This window comes from Uloborus diversus, chromosome 5, assembly GCF_026930045.1.
Source record: "Uloborus diversus isolate 005 chromosome 5, Udiv.v.3.1, whole genome shotgun sequence".
Classification (NCBI taxonomy): Eukaryota; Metazoa; Arthropoda; class Arachnida; order Araneae; family Uloboridae; genus Uloborus; species Uloborus diversus.
The window spans coordinates 138,074,929-138,092,108 of NC_072735.1; the positions used below are offsets into that span (position 1 = coordinate 138,074,929).

The following is a 17,180-nucleotide window of genomic DNA, read 5'->3' on the forward strand; positions in this document are numbered from 1 at the left end:
AGTTCAAGTCAGAGCGCTCTGCCTGTAAGTACATGGCCATCACTTAATTCTTATAGGCCATGGCAATCGCTGAAACACATGGCACCAAAGAGGGCGCTACAGGGCACCCCTGTTTCCATTACTTTGGGATTGATTGGTGGATGCGGGGGTTCCCTGTGGTGCCTTGAGCGGTTAAAATGGGCTACGTCCAATCAAAAATAAACAAACTTTGAAACATTGACATTGATTGGTGGATGCATGAGCTGCATTGAAACGTTGAAATTGATTGGTGGATGCATGAACTGCATCGGTGTAACACATAAAAGTTAAAAATTTGTCAAGGCCCGTAAGCGTAAGAAGAAATTTAGTGGGGCCATGGTAAGTAGAAGACGTGAAAGGAGACCCTCGCTCAAAAGGCCCCTCGACATCAAGTTCTGATGAAAATGTTGAACGAAATCGAGCTTGTGTTCTTAAAGATCGTAGATTGACAGATAGCTAACGAGCTGTCAATCCCCAAAACAATCGTTCACAAAATTCTGGCACAAAAACTTGAAATGAAGAAATTGTGTGCGAAAATCATACCGCGAAACTCAATCTCCGTGACAGACCACCCGATTTAGCCTCTTGTGACTTCTTCCTGTTCCCGAAATGCAAAATAGTGCTTCGGGGGCAGCACTTAGGAGATGTGGAAACCATCAAACCAGAAACGACATGGCAACTGAACAGCATCACAACTGAAGACTTTCAGATTTGTTATCAACAGTGGAAATGGCGTTGGCAGAAGTGCATCTTGTCTCAGGGAGAGTACTTTAAAGGAGAACATATTGTAAAACCTGAATAATTGTAAAATGAAGTTAACTTTTATAGGTATTTTCCGGGCAGACCTTGTGTAAGTTAATGTGTTTTAGACTCTGCAGGAGCCAGTTTAAAAAACGTATAATTGATAAAAAGGTATAAAAGAGAGAGGTATAAAGAGTGCTACACTGTATGTATGTCTTTTTGAAAGTATTGCTAAATCATAGTTTTTAAATGAATATATATTTTGAAAATGTTTATTTTTTTCAATGTTTTTAGATAGGGGGTGTCTACTTGACCTTTTCCTTCATTGCATGCTTGTGAAAGATGATTTATTCAAATGTTAGATTATTAAATCGAACTGCAGATTAAAAAAAATTCATTTGTTTCCTTGCATATTGTGAACAAATTTGTTAGGTTTTCCTTTTCTGTGCAATTAAAAATGACTCCAGGCATTATTATAATTCATTAAAGTTTTTGTGTAACATGTACAGATCATCAAGGTAAACGAGTTTGACTGTATATTAGGGTGGGCCGAAATAAGCCGAAATTTTTTTTTTTTCGAAATCAATTTTTGGATAGCGCGCAAAAGTTGCGTAGTGAGCTAGTTAGCACTCACAAAAAATTTCTTGGATATTAAAAAATATCTAGCCGGCGCTATTTGACATTGAAAAACCGTAAAAAAAGAGAAAAATGAATTTTTGTCGAAATTTTTTTAAAAAACTAAATTCCAAATATTTTGCTGGAATGCACCGAAAATGTTATATAATGAGTCAGTTCGAGCCCATAAAATGTTTCATTGATTTTAATGAGCATTTAACCGCTCCTTTCCGACATCAAAAATTGGAGAAAAATGATAAAATATTGAATTTCTTTAAAAACCAATGTGAAAATTATTTTTCAAAATTAAATCATAGACTAATTAATTAAATAGCACTATTAATCATAGTAATTATTATCACGCAATAGTATCATACATTTTCTAGAATTACATATATAGATAATAAAATTTTAAAAAAGAAATCTTCAAATTTGATTTATAATACCTCATGCATAATGAATATTATTTTATGGAATAATATTGTCCCTTGTTATCAAATGATGGAAGTTCTTTCCTAGCATGAAGTTTTGCACGAATGTATCCATCTCATGCAGTTTCACCACGAACTTTTATTGCAGCTTCGGTTATTAGTTTCACACAACGTTTCACAGCTTGCGTGTGACAGGGAAATTTCTCGAAAGTAAACTCTGTAGAATGTTCTTTGCACATTTCTTTCCATTGTTGGTCTTTTAGATGCATTGTAAGAGTTGGCTCTGTTACAACACAGTTTGCCCAAATAACTAAATCAACATAATCAATGGCTTCAAAATTGAGTTTAGGACGCTCAAAAAATCGTACACCATCCGAGCTCTTCATCTTCTTATTTCTAGAGTTCAGAATGCGCCTAACAGCTAATTCCCGAATGTATTTTCTTGAGTCGAACAACATTGTCAACAGTAGCTGTTCAGGATGAGCGAAATATGCATTACTTGAGAGAACTTTGAAAATTATCTCCTTAACGTTGTCTGGAAACTGCCTTCCAAGAGAAATCATTTTCCAAAAATATTGGGCGCCGTACTGGCAGTTAGGTTTTATTTTTATTTCAAACCACATTGGAGCATAAACTAACATTACATACTTTACAAGTATTGTAAGATTTTCTGATGGAGTTGGAGTGCCTATATACAAGCGTAACAAATGGTTTGCAGTTGTCAGCCATCGCGCACGACTGACTGAGTTTGCCTGGGCTACTGTCAGCCACGCTTGAAGGACAACTGACCATCTTTTACGGCAAGACAGATTCTATACAAATATTGTTGTTCAATACTTAAATTTTTTATATCTTCCATGTCCAAAACCAGAAAATTGCAGTCAATTTTATCAAATTTGACCACCGGATTGTTTTACAATCTCTAAGAAGTTGTTCGATAGCTCCAGAATATGAATGTGGACTTTGTGCAACCATCCAATTCCAGTATAAGATGCCTCAGTGGCAACTCATTGTGGACATTGGACGCAAGAGAGGACCCCTTTAATTGCTTAACTCCCAGCTGTGGAGGTGTAGAATTACAGCATTTCTTAAAGAAGAATACTTGCGTTCAATTCATTAATCAGTTCAAAGGACTTCAGAGGATTCACATTTTTTTTTTTTAATACTCAAGGGCTCTATTTGTCAAATATATATAAAATAGTTATAAAATAATCTTAGGAATAATAGAAGTAGTTGAGCGCCGTTTATTATCCCGAAGAAACTACTGGAACCAAAGATTAAAAAATTAGCATCTTATGTAACTATTTTTTATTTGAGTGTGTGCATTTTTTAAAATTGGCGTACAAATGTCGCATAAAATTGATTGAATTTTCACTGTTTTTTCTAGGTAACGTATTGCGTAACATTTCAGTACTTACTTATTTCGAAACTACTTTTAATTTTTTTTTTTTTTTTCATTTTTCCAATGTTTCAGTCTTAAAAGAGCGTAGCTAAATATTCTACGAAATGTATAAAAATCTTTGAGGATTTCAACTAATGCACTGACAGATACTTCTAATGTTTGTTGAAACTAGCTTCAAACTTTTATTTTTGCCCCCCCTCCCTCTTTTTTTTTTTTTTAAAGTGCATTTGTCGTTTTTTTTTCAGTTTTTCAATGTCAAATAGCGCCGGCTAAATATTAAACAAATTTAGCGAAATTTTTTATGGGTAATAACGGGTCTATATAGCAACTTTTCCGCACTATCCAAAAACAGATTTCCAAAAAAAGGTTTTTCGGCCCACCCTACTGTATATATCATTGTCTCAGAGCAACAGTAAGACATCTAATCAAAGGAATGTACAGATCATCTGTTCATACTTTAAGCTGCTTTTAGTTTAGTTATTATTAGAACTTTTATTGATTGACAAAGGGTGCTTAGATTTGATTAGTATGCTTTGGATGCCCTGAAACTTGTTAACGGATAGGATGATTTAAAACTAAGAAAAAGTTTCTCTTTTTAAAACTTTTCTCACAGTTATTAACTAAAATTGAATTAATGCTGAGTTGAATTCAGTACAATATGTTAATGTGTATATACTTTGATCATAGCTTTTTTTTTTTAACTTTACTCTTTCTAAGGCTACAACCTAATTTGATAAGAACACTTCCCACCATTTTCATCAATTTTTAAAGGTCTACAATCAACAATTTTGCCGCCCCTGGATTAGATGGTTATATTTTTAACACCAAATACAAAGTTTTATTTTGTGTCTTCTGCTTAAACTTCTTCAGCTAGGAGGGGAGGGGGGTTGATAAGATAGAATTAAATTAATTTTAATTAGCAACCTAAATGGATTTGTTTTCTTATACAATCCAACACAGAAAACTGCATTACTACAATGCTGAGCACAAAAGTTGTAACTGCAGCTGAGTTCAAGACGAGATATTGCTTTTTAAAGTTTCATAGTTGAGCTTCTAGATTGGTATATAATCTTAATACCATTTACAGCCAAACCCCCTTGCATTTACTCAGGTAATTTTTACACAGGTAACTTTCATACTAGCTACTGCATTGTACTACATCACTGATCTGATTCACCAGGAAGAATTTATCTTCCTTTGGTTCAAGGTTCTCCATACCACCAGATCAGACAAGCTCTACTATTATTTGAGTGGAGCTTTCAACTATCTATTTCTCCAGTTCAGTGTGAAAGTTAAATCCTTCTGTTTTTGCAACCACAAGAATATAAATTTTTCTCACCGGAGACTGGAAGAAGTGATGACCACATGTTCAGGGTTTGTACGTTCCTTCAAAACTCCTCCAATACTCCATTATTTAGGATTTTTTTTTGAAGGGCCCTTCTAACTCCTTCATTTTGGTTTTAACTCCTTCAAAACTCTTTCTTTTTTAAATCAAGACTACATAATCTTTCTATGACAATAATTTAAAATATTTACTACCAAACAGCACAAACTTGAGGGTCACAGATCTGGACGAAATTCTGGATTTCGGTTAATTCCCACTAGATATGAACCCAGGTGAAGCGGTTTGACTGCATAGGCCCTAGTTCGGCTGCAACGGGGGTCCAAAGTTGTTATTTGAGTCCAGAAAAGCAATGGTTTTTCCTTTGAAATTAAACTTTTTTAAGCTCCTTTCTGGCATTTGTATTGCAGTATGAGCCAATTAAATGCATTCACAACACAGAATAAATCTCTCCTCCCCCTCCTTTGCTGTACTGAAAAGAGACGCCGAATATCTTGGAAGGGTACATATTGTCCCAAAGTTTCCAATTTCAGTAGAACTCCATTGCAATTCTCTGGAGTCCTGCCAATTAGTGTGGTTCAGATGGCAAAAACTTGAGAGTAACGAATCTGGATAAACTTTTGGATTAGGTCAATTCGTACTGGATATGAGACCAGGTAAAATGGTTTGAAGGCATAGGCTCTAGTTCAGCACCAAGTGGGTCTAAATTTGCTTGTTTAGCTCCGAAACTGCGATAGCGTTTTCTTTGGAATTTTAAACTTGGCCCAATATTTGCACTCCTAACATCTGTCGCGTTTCTTGTTAGTACCACGTAGGGGCAGTGAAATTTACTCCATACTGTGAATGCATTCACTTATGCGATACTGCAATGCAATATCAAGAAAAGAGTGAAAAAAAGGTTTATTTCAAAGGAAAACCATTGCTTTTCTGGAGCCAAACTAGAAACTTTGGACCCCCATTACGACCGAACTAGGGCCTATGCAGTAAACAAGCAAATTTAGAAGTCAAACCGCTTCACCTGGGTTCATATCTGGTGGGAATTAACCTAAATCCAGAATTTCATCCAGATCTGTGACCCTCAAGTTCGTGCCGTTTGGTAGTTAGATCAACAACTTAATTTCATCCCAAGGACAAAGATATAAGGGCAATTTTAATGTAGTAATTTGGTTTTTAATTTGTTTTATAAAGATGTGATTTACAAATTGGTATAGAAGTCATAAAAGTTGAATGTGAAAATATTATTAGTATCAGATGACTAAGACATTTTACATGTGAAGTAAAACATGCTTAAATGGTGCTTAGCTATTTTTTCAGTTTTTCTAATCATTGCTTTTCCCTCCACCATACTGTCAGCAACAAAAGTCAGTTTGTCTAATTATTATTTAAGTATTTAAAAGTGCATAAGTAGATGTGCTACATTAAATGATTGCGTTAAAAAAACAATTGTTTAGTAAATCACAGTTTTGACATTCTAAAAAGAGTTATCCACAACTATGTGTCATGCCTTAACGGGGAGACAAAAAGTGACATTACACAGTTATCATAATAATATGTTTATGAAAATGACACGTGACAAGGGAAGGAGTAAGGTGAAATGTGACAAAAGGGAAAGGGGGCAAAATATGTTGAAAAAAAGTGTGACAACATTTATAAGAATACCCCAAAAGTACTCCTTCAAAAACTCATTTTACTCCTTCAAAACTCCTTCATTTTATTTTTGAAATTGAGTACGAACCCACATAACCATATTTAGGCATGGCCTTGCTAATGAACATCCATCTGACTCAGTGGTGCAGCAAAGGGGGGGGGGGGTGGAAACACCGCCCAGGAGCCATTGGTTTTAACATACGTGCAAATTCTAATACAGTAGTTACATAATACAGTAATTTTTCCATATGAAAAGGCTGTTTTGATTTTTAAAAAAACTCTTCAGGAGATATTTTTGATCAAAAAATCCCCTTCAGAAGGTATTTCTGGCTGCACTAGTGATCTGACTTAAAGGTCCCAGTACTTCACTCATTCCTAAAGCCTCAGATAAATGGTAAAGTGCTCAAAACAATTTGCCGGATCACTATACTACAGCTCTCTTTCCCTTCAAGAAACCTGAAGGTTCCAGTACTTCACACATTCCTAAAGCCTCAGGTAGATGGTAAAGTGCCCAAAACAATTTAATGTATCACTATACTGCCGTGTTATGCACGAAAGTCGTATCTGCACAAAGGAAACTTCAAAATGTAATAATTATAGTGTGATCTTAAAAATAATATTTTTTAAATCAGAAGTCAGAAGGTTAAGTGTTGTACTGCATTTATAAAATTCTTTTTATGCATTTTCAGCTTGGTAACCGTGCTCAACATGTTTTTCAAGAAGCATATCGGGTGAGACAGTTCAAGTTAATCAGTGAAGAAGGTGGAGATAACACAGTGCATGAACTTGGGAGACTGATGAATGAAAGTCACGTTAGTTGTCGCGATCTTTATGAATGCAGCCATCCTGTTTTAGATGATCTAGTGCAAACTGCTTTGGAATCGGGTGCTATCGGATCAAGATTAACGGGAGCTGGGTTGGTATTAGTTTTATATCTTTTGATGCTATCTTTTAAATGGGTCCTGTAATTACATCTTGACTTTTAAATATCAAGACTTCAACACACAAGAAAGGGGTGTTGAAATGGTTAGCAAAGCGTGATATAGCCTGTTTCCTAATGCTATTCAGGGTTGCCATTTTTTATAGAACCTGGACTCAAAGTAAAAAGAAGCTCTCCCCCCCCCCCCCAAAAAAAAAGGGAAATTTGAAACTAAAATGTTTCAAAAGTGTTAAAATTATAATTATTTTAGGAACTGATGTGATATACACCACCCTTGGCGACTTTTTCTTGTTGGCGCCAAGAAAGCGTCACCAAGAGAATGATGTATGACGACATATGTCATACATCGTTCTTAGCGATGATTTTTTAGCGCCAATAGGAAAAAATCAGATTAAAAAAAACATGATCAAAGCACTTTAGAACACTATATATAAAAATAACATAAAACCACAACAGAAAAACATCACGAATATACGCTTCAAAAATACCAGAAACTAGAAAGTTTTTGTACACAAAGAACAATGACTAGAAAGTATTTAAAATGCTTAAATTGACAAATTACTATAACAGCTCACCAATGAAATATGTACCAATAGAAATAAAAGCTATTTTCCAACATGCATTTCATCGAACAAAAACTTTTCTCATATTCTGCTAAAAAAGAGCAAAGCGATTCAAATTGCGATGTTTAAAGCGGAAAACATCCCCAAAATCAATAACTATTTCAGCCAAAAAAGCGCTTAGTTACTCAAATTTCTACATATGAAAAGTAGAAATGTCTCAACGGAACATCCTAAACATAAATAATACAAAAATACCACATTTATTTGCTATCCAGACATGTTTTCAAAATATTTATTATATTTTACATAAAATAACACCTTTATATTTTTATAAAATGCTGAAGTCAACTTATTTTCAGAAATTCAGTACCTAAAGGAGGCACGTTAATAGAATGTCTAAATAATTCGTGACATCGATAAGAATTAACTTTTAGAACAAAATAACCGTACTATTTTTGTAAAATTAATTTATATACAGTAAAAATAAAGTTAAAAACTACAAGAACCCCTCAAGGATTTGTAAAAACGAAGAATTTCGGAAGTGAGAGTTTTTTTTTAATTCTAAAATAAAGAACTTACCTTTTTATGGTATAAATCCTCACACTCAGTCTAAAACAATGCATCATATAAAAATGGCACGTTACAGATACACAACACGTTGGAGTTAACTTCAAATTAACGTTCAAGTTTGAAGAAACTGGCATTTTCTAATGTTTTTACTTCAAAACACAACTACTGAATTTAAACTAACACAAAGTAAGCTTTCCTGTAAGGTATATTGCACGAGACAACACGTATCTCTCCTGCGTGAAACCGAGTAAACAACCCAAGTAAACAAGTTTGAACAAATTCCCTTCGGGTTACCAAACACAGGTTAGTTTCGCCTGGGATGCCATGCTTAAAAATTATCGTCTCATTGGCGAGAAAAATATTTCAATTTTGTGCAAAAAATCGGATGTCGCCAAATGGGGGGGTATATCACATCTGTACCTTATTTTATTTTATACAGTGGCGGCCGCTCATATGAATCACGTTTTTTCTAAACAGTTTTGATTCCATGAAGTGGCTGATTCAATAAAGTGGCTAATTCAATAAAGCTGGATTTTATTCTGTTTTTGCCAATTTGATTTCATAAAAGCGGTTGATTCAATTAGCCACTGATTCAATTAACTGCCTTCCACTGTTCTATTATTTTCTTTTTCAACAATGGTCTTCATTTAAACCCTATATTGACATCACGATCAGCTTTTTAATTTTTGTGACTTGGTTTTAAAAGGGAAATGTCAAGATCATCAGTTCAAAAAGAAAAATGCCCATTTAGATTTGAACTTGAATGCACAGTCAATGACAATGGTTGTTTCTAAAATTAAAACATTGGCTTCCTGCTTGTTACTTGACAAAGGGCATTATTAGGACTAAAAGAACCGTTAAAATGTCAATTTTGCTATTAATAACTCAAAACATAAAGAAAACAAGCTGATGTGTGCATCACATGACTTCCTTTTACTCCAATTTTAATGTCATTTTCCCATTATTGGCAATTTTAATGTGATTCAAGAGTTTACTCTCTAAATATCACCACCTGTGGCCAAATTAAAACCAAATTAAAAAAAAAAATCCCCAAATTTGTCGCCAACTTGGCAAAAAAACTTGGCGACCAAAAGACTGGCAATATATTGCCAAGTGTCCTCCAAATTATAACACCACTTGAGTATACATCTAAATTAACAATGATTTCCCCCCAGAAAGGGGCAAAAGACCCCTTTAGAAACACCCAAATGCAACCAAAAGGGGGAAGTGCTCAAATTTGGATCATATTTAGCCTCTTCTTCCCTGATTCATAATGAACTTGACATGCTGATGGCTCATGGGATTTTTATTGAATTAATGCAAAAAAAAAAAAAAAGACCCGTGACCCCCACTTCCCCCAATCAACTCTAATTTGAATTCTGAAATTTTGAATTCTAATTATGGTTTTCGCTATCACGAGTTGCGACAAGACCCTACTCATTGGAGTTATTGTTTCTAGAAACGAACCCCCCCCCCCAGCATATCCCTCCTCCTGGTTGGTTATGTGTGTAAAGTTGAGTGTGTGTGTAGGCTTAGATGTGTGCATGTATGTGTGTAAAGGCATGCGCATGTGTGTGTAAGTGTGAATGTGTATGAGCAATTGAGCATGCATGTGTAGGACATGGACGGTCTGGGTTCTGGGGGACAGTGCTCAGGACGAGAGGAGCCGCGCCGATGGGTGGTGGTGCTGCCCCTGGTCGAAGTTGAAAAAGGAACCACAACATCAAGGATGGTCAAGTGAGAACAATAAGCAATCGTGATTGCTCAAAAAAAGTTAAATACAGTATACTCCCGATTATCCGTGTGCGGATTATCCGGTTTGCGGATTATCCATGCATCATTTCGGAATCACACTTTTCTAAAGCTTCGATGATGTTATCGATAATATCATCATTGAGGAAGTTAAAGAAATCAAAGGTTTCGAATCAGTTGACGCTGAAAATGTCGAAGAGTGGTTTAAAAGCGACGAATGTGAATCAGGATTTCAATGTCTAACTTACGAAAATATCATTGAACTTGTTACTGAATCAAACGCAAGTGATGATACCGAAAACGAAGATGAAGAACATGAAGAAAATACAATTTCACATTCTACTGTTCTACAATCTGTGGAACATTTATTGGATTACATGAGTGAAAGAAGTTACGATTACGGAGAAATAATTGCAGTAAGAAAAATTCGTACGGACATACGCAACAATTTAAACAAACAAAGAAAACAAAAATGTATCACCGATTTTTTTTAAGCAATAAATTTCCAAAAAAAGATCCTGGTTTGTGTGAGTATATATACATATCATTTAGTTTTTCCTAATTTCCCCTTTAATAGTTACCCTGCATATTCCTTAAATGATTTTTCGGATTATCCGTGTTTTTCGATTATCCGTGCTACGCCGCTGGGTGATTAGCACTGATAATCGGGAGTATACTGTAGTTAAAATCATATGCTGTATGACAGATTAACTTGTAAAAGTATAGTTTAATTTTTTAAATTCAGGCTATTTTGTTTTTATCAAATGTCATTTTCCATATGCCCGAGAATTTTTGCGTATAATGATTTTCTACTTTTGAGGCAGTGAGAAGCACAGGGATGCAAGTGGTCATTTTCAGTTTAGAGTAAAACGTGCTTAAAGATAACATCCTATGTAGGTTTTAGTTGAATTTTTTTTCTAAATCATGCTGTATAGTAGCAATTACCAGGGCTACTAGTACCATCTCTTCCCCAAGACAGAGGAGAGGTTCACCTGTCATAAGTACTGGTTATCTTAATTTTGCCAGTTACATCCCTTTGCTTCTCACTGCCTCATATGCATTATTTTCACTTAAAGGATTTTTTAATAAGTCCTTTGTTTTATTAAAAAGTCTCCTAGATTTTTCATTTTGAGGATTAGAAAACTTATCCCAGGATAATTAAGGAGTCACACATATATTAAGGAGTTACGTTTGTGATTTCTTATACAACAAGATTTTGCTCATTACCCTTTTAAATCATTTAAATGAAATGTAAAAAGGGTCACATGCAGGACAAAATTACCGTTTTTCATGGAATGGCCCCTATACAACCAAAAATTATTAAATTCATAGCATTTTCTGAATATACATAAGAAGTTATAAAACCATTAATGCTGGAAATTAAAATGAAAATTCAGTCAAAATTAAGGCATAATAAGTAAAGTGAGTGGGAAAATCTTTTTAAGAAATCCTTTCTTTTGTATGTCAGTGCTGTACAAGTAATAATGGCAGTTATGGTTAATAGTGACGTATGTCGCTATGATCCAACTGAGAGAGAAAAGTACTGAATATGTAACTTCTGGAGATAGAAAGAAGTTGTGAGTTGTATTGCAAGTTACGTCACATGTGAGCATTTTCTGTCAGGAAAGAATGGGAAGTGTTCTGCTGGAAAAAAATGACTGTTCATCAGTTCCTGAATTGATATTCTGATGAGCTCCAATTGATAACCCTAAAAACATATTCTAAAGCCTTTCAAAAATGACTGAAATTATTGCGAGATTCGATTTTGAATTTACCGTCAACAACTTCATTTTAAAATATGAAAATAACACTGCTTAAGGGAATGTTTTTGTAACTGTTTATTATAGTTACTTCCTTAGTAAAGACCTCCACTATGGGCATATCCAGAGGGGGAAAGAGAGGGAAGCTGCCCCCCCCCCCTCACCCTAAAAGCCTCAAGCTTAAATTTCTGGAAGGGCGGAAACTTTTAATTTGCCGAATGGAATTCCAAATTTCACCAAATGATACTAATTTTGCCGAAGAGAACTTCTGATTGCAGCCAACTTGTAATTCTGCCAACTAGAACTCCAACTTTTGCCAAATGATGATATTTTTGCCGAATCATTATAAAAATTTCCCGGATAAGGAGAATTTTGGTAGGTCACTGTGACCTCCCATCGTGGCACCTTTGGAATCCCCCCCCCCTTCTCCCTGCCATTTAGAGCTAGATATGCCCTTGAAGTCCACTGATTTTCTAAATTAACATAATTTTCAAATTGATCTATTTTACAGCATCACAGGATAAAATGATTAAACACATTTGTGGCTAATTTTTTGTTAATTTAAATTTTAAAAATATCCTTTGAAATTGCATGAATATGTTTAGGATGAGTATAATGACAAAATGTAATTAAAATCAAGGTGAAAATATAACAATTTTGTTGCTATGAAACTTAAAATGTGAAAATAGGTCAAAAAGATTCATTTTACCCCACCCTATCCTATTTATCAACTTAGCAATATCGTTAAACATTTTGCCTTTTTAATGATCATTTAAAGAAATAAGCCATTAAATAAGATTTAAAGCTTTCTTTAAATGTAAAATAATCCACCAAATAAATAAAACAGACCTTTAAATAACATTAGAACCATTTATTCCACAAAAAAATTGACATTTCGTCCTGTCCGTTGCAGCTAATATATTTCTTAAAAGTAAAAATTTAAAAGTGTTATGAACAAAATTTTGTTTTTCAAGAAATTACTAACCTATGTGTAAAGCAAAAAATTTTGTTCATTGCCTTTTCAAACTATTATTTTCAATGAAATATATTAGATGTTATGTACTATACTAAATGGTAACTTCTCTGTAGAATGGCTCATTAAAAGATTTCATAAGTTGTAAAATTATCTGCCCAATGAATGAAGCTCTACTTGTGAAGGGCAAACATAGCAGCAACATAAGCAATATTTTCCTCTTTTTGTCAATTTAGGAAATGAACTACAGTTGGGGCAAACCTAACCTAACAGCTTTGTAATGCTGTAATTAGGATCTACGTTGCCTTCACATCGCTGGCAGGTTAGGTTCCCCCCCTCCCCCCCCCCAACTATTGTCTCCAAATGACTGTATCCCTATTTTACTCTTACCGCATTTTGCGGGTTCGATAATTTTTGCTAATTGATTCACTTGCTTCATTCTGTTGCACCAAAAGGCCTGAAAGTGGACCGGTTCAATTCTTTGAAACTTTCCACTTTTTTATAAAATAAAAATGTGTATCACGTTTTTTAAGTTGAAATAGAAAATAAACTCTGTCTGCAAATTTTTGTAGGTGGGGAGGATGCTGTGTCTCTCTGGTGATGGAAAATCGTGTTGAAGAATTTTTGCAAATGATGAAAAAGAAATTTTACGACAAGAGAGGCCATGGTGGTGAGGGCACTGAAAATAATACTCTCATGTTCCCAACAAAACCAAGTGCAGGAGCAGCAATATATTCTACTTAAATAGCCTTATCAGGTAGAACTTTTAAGGTATGCTTAGTGATTACTTGGAAATATTCTGTCTTTTGCCGATGTCTTAGGTATGTGAATGTTGATATTCAGATACGTACCTTGTGTTAAAATTTACCAGATTTTGAAGTTTCGCAGTAGCATATACAGGGTGCCCAAAAAGGTTGTTGACAAACTTAACATGCTGCTGTCTCATATCATGATGAACAAGATTTACACTGTAACATATGATCTCAAACGCAATGCTGGCCCGCTACATGTAGACAAAGCCAGACACTGACGGATGCACAACGTGTCACATACTTTTTACAAAGATGATTTTGCACAATATTTTCGTTCTCAAGAAGGCCTATAGCTGCTGTTGAAATTTGTCGCCTTCAGCTCTCATTAGTGATTGCAATATTGGTATACCAAATACCGGTATTTAGAGCAACTTTGCAATTTCATATTATCAGTAACTGAGGTAAAATACCAGTATTTTCGGTATTACCTAAAAATAATAAATAGTTTCCATTAAAGAATTTTCAATTAAACTTATTAAATATCTACCTTTACTTTAAATGTATATTTCTTTTTCTATGATACAGAACCAAAATCAATCGATTGATGTAAAAGTTTGGCTTCAGAAGCACGAACTAATAGAATATCATTAAACAAAAGTAGAAAAAAGATTACAAAATGATATTGTCATTACTAGATGGTTAGATGAATCGTATGCTATTCGTGCGCTTTTGTGCACCATGTTTTTATTTTTTTCCATTTCTCTGATCACTCACTTTCCCTGTTATGAAAGTTAATTTCAAATGTTATTTCGAATGCATTTTAACATGAATAATTTATTACAGTTTTAAATTGCTGTAATACTTTTATGATATTTAAAAAAAAATATTTGTCTCTACTGCAATTTTGACAAAACCTTTATCTTGTTAGTTAACAAATGATAATTTGTCATCAATGTTATTGGATTGTTGTCCTGTCTTGCTACCCTTTTCCTTTGTGAAAGATGATTTCGAGTGTAATTTTGAATTCATTTGTCCTGTGTAACTGTTTTTCCAACTATCAATTGCAGTAATACTTTATCATATTAAAAAAAAAAAAAAAAGATTTGTCTCACCTACACTATTTTGAGAAACCTTTTTTCTTGTCAGCATAACAATTTATTATTTGTTGTCACCAGTATTGGTTTGTTGTCTTGTCTCGCTATTTGGCTTTATACTTGAAAGATAATACAGTCGAACCTGTCTATCTCGAATTTCACAAGATGGGAAAAAATTTCGAGATGAAGAGGTTTCGAGATACGGAGGTTTTGAAAAACTTATTGAAATTTGGAATCTAATGATGAAAATTTTTGAATTTTATGCCAAAGACTAAACATGCGAAATATTAAAATTCTTCCGTAATAGTTTTGTTAAGTATTTATTCTACTATTTTATACTAAGCACTTTAGTTCAAGTTTAAGGAATCATTTTGGACAGTAATGGAAATTTTAAGCATAGCTTTTGCAAGCAAAATATGTAGTCTTTTACTGTTTTTCGGTGCCTGATTTTTTTTAGATTCAGCTATCCTCTCTTGAGGTTGGCAACGTCTGAAAACCCATCTTGCTCTATTGTACATACTTAACTTGGCGGCAATTTCATTTTTCTTCATTAATGGATTTGCAGCCCAAAAATTCTAGAAATTTCACTTTTCATCATTTGAAAAAATCTTTAGCTTTCTTTTCACGCCTATCATCTCTGTTTTCTACACAATCACTTCAAGCAAGAGATCACTCACGGATCAGTACCTAAACCAGAGAACCGATAGTGAAGCGGGTTTTAATTTGAATGACCTTAAACTATGAATTTGAAAAAGTCACCCCACATGTCAAATCTGTCAAGCCCAACCCATTGTCTCATTCTCTGCTCTCTGCTTTGCTTCCGAAAAAGTGCTAGAAATGACTGTCCTTTCGTTAGTCTTACTGAAAAAAATAATACCTAGGTGCATTTCTCCTTTTTTTCCCCCCTTTTTTTCCCTTGAGAATAGTGCTACTGTTTCTGTGTTTAAGGAAAGTTGTTTTGCTGTTTTGAAGAATGCTGGGCTTCGAATTCGAAAATGTCAGCATTGCTGGAATTCGAGATACAGAGGCATTCAGGATTTTTTTTTTCGAGATAAGCATGGAAAATACATTAAATTTTTGGCTGAAAATGCAGGGAAATTAAAAAATTTCGAGATAGACAGGTTTTCGAGATAAGCAGGTTCGAGATAGACAGGTTCGACTGTATTTAGAAATCATATAGTGCCTTCAAATTTTGCAGACAGGTAAATCTTAATCAATTGAAATATGTTTTCAGGTATTCACATAATTATAAATATAAAGAATTTTGAGAAAAAAAAAGCGAAAAACGAATAAGAGAAAGTAACAAGATCAAATTTAGACAAGTTTATCGTAAATTTCAAACCAAAAGGCTAATAAAAAGTAAACAAAAACCTCTCCTGCTAAAGAGAAGGTATCGTCTCCTCAAAAAGAAATTACAGCTAGCTATAAATTTAAATAATAATAATAATACATTTACAAAAGTATTTATCCAAGAGACCAAATCATTTGGAAGATGACGGACTTCTAGACAATTAGAGAAGATAAATCGCTCATTGTTAATAGTACCACCGACTTGCATGAATTTAGAAAGAATACTTTCCACTGTAGTAAGGTTGAGCACTAAAATGAGTTCCAGGCTTAGACAATTTGATAAATGCATTATGATTTTTACTATTATTGATTTTTTATTATGACATTTGTTTCTCTTTTTTGTTATGACGTTTGTTCCTTCATTTTTTATTATGACATTTGTTCCTTCATTTTATATTTTTTCACAATATGTTTTCATAAATAATACAATTTTTCGGTTCGAAATTATGAAATGTGACAACAAAAAAAAAGTTTTCAAGCAGTTTTTGAGAAATTTCCAATACCGGTATTACATTTTAAAAATACCGAATACTGGTATTGAATTTTCGGTCCGGTATTGCAATCCCTAGCTGTCATACATGTGTCGTAACGACAACATAACAAACCGTCATAATAACGATCCATTCTGACAAGGTTTCACAGATTGCTGTGTTGTCGTTGCGACGCAATTTTGAGAGATGGCAGAACACAAATTTTAGCAACCGCTTTAAGATTTCCTTAAAAACTAAAATGTTGTGTAAAAACCATCTTTGTATATTAAATATGTGACGTGTTGGGCATCCTTCAATGTCAATGACCTTGTGTGCATTTGCAAATACATGTTCCTATGTAAACCTTGTTTATCATGATATGACACACTAGCATGTTAAGTTGGTTAATAACCTTTTGAGACACCTTGTATATCTATACAAAGGTGTTTCACCAAGTAAGGTAACAAGAGCTCTGATGGGTGTATAAATTCATTCTGAATAAAAATCATTCTGAAGATAACGAAGATGATTGGAGTTTCTAAACGATGCCAGACCCCGAAGAGTTTCCTATTTTTCCTACTTTTTCCTATTTTTTAGAGCTCTCTCCTTATTTTCCTACTTTTTCCTTTTTTTCCCTACTTTTTCTTTAGTGTAGCACTTCTAATTGTGCATTGATTCTTATTTTTACAATGCCGCACCGATAATTTTTGGCATGTTTCAATTTTGAAAAGCAAAAGAAACAAGCGGATCCTGAACTTTT

General features: G+C 34.0%; 1 protein-coding gene across 1 annotated transcript in view; it reads left to right on the forward strand.

The window, feature by feature from the left end:
- Nucleotides 1–17,180, forward strand: part of LOC129223163 (N-acetylgalactosamine kinase-like) — a 105,868-nt gene that overhangs the window by 9,671 nt on the left and 79,017 nt on the right. The window contains exons 5-6 of the mRNA XM_054857731.1: nucleotides 6,886–7,112; nucleotides 13,327–13,511. Coding sequence (XP_054713706.1) covers nucleotides 6,886–7,112; nucleotides 13,327–13,498 — 399 coding nt within the window. The 3' untranslated portion in view covers nucleotides 13,499–13,511. The remainder of the gene's footprint in view (nucleotides 1–6,885; nucleotides 7,113–13,326; nucleotides 13,512–17,180) is intronic.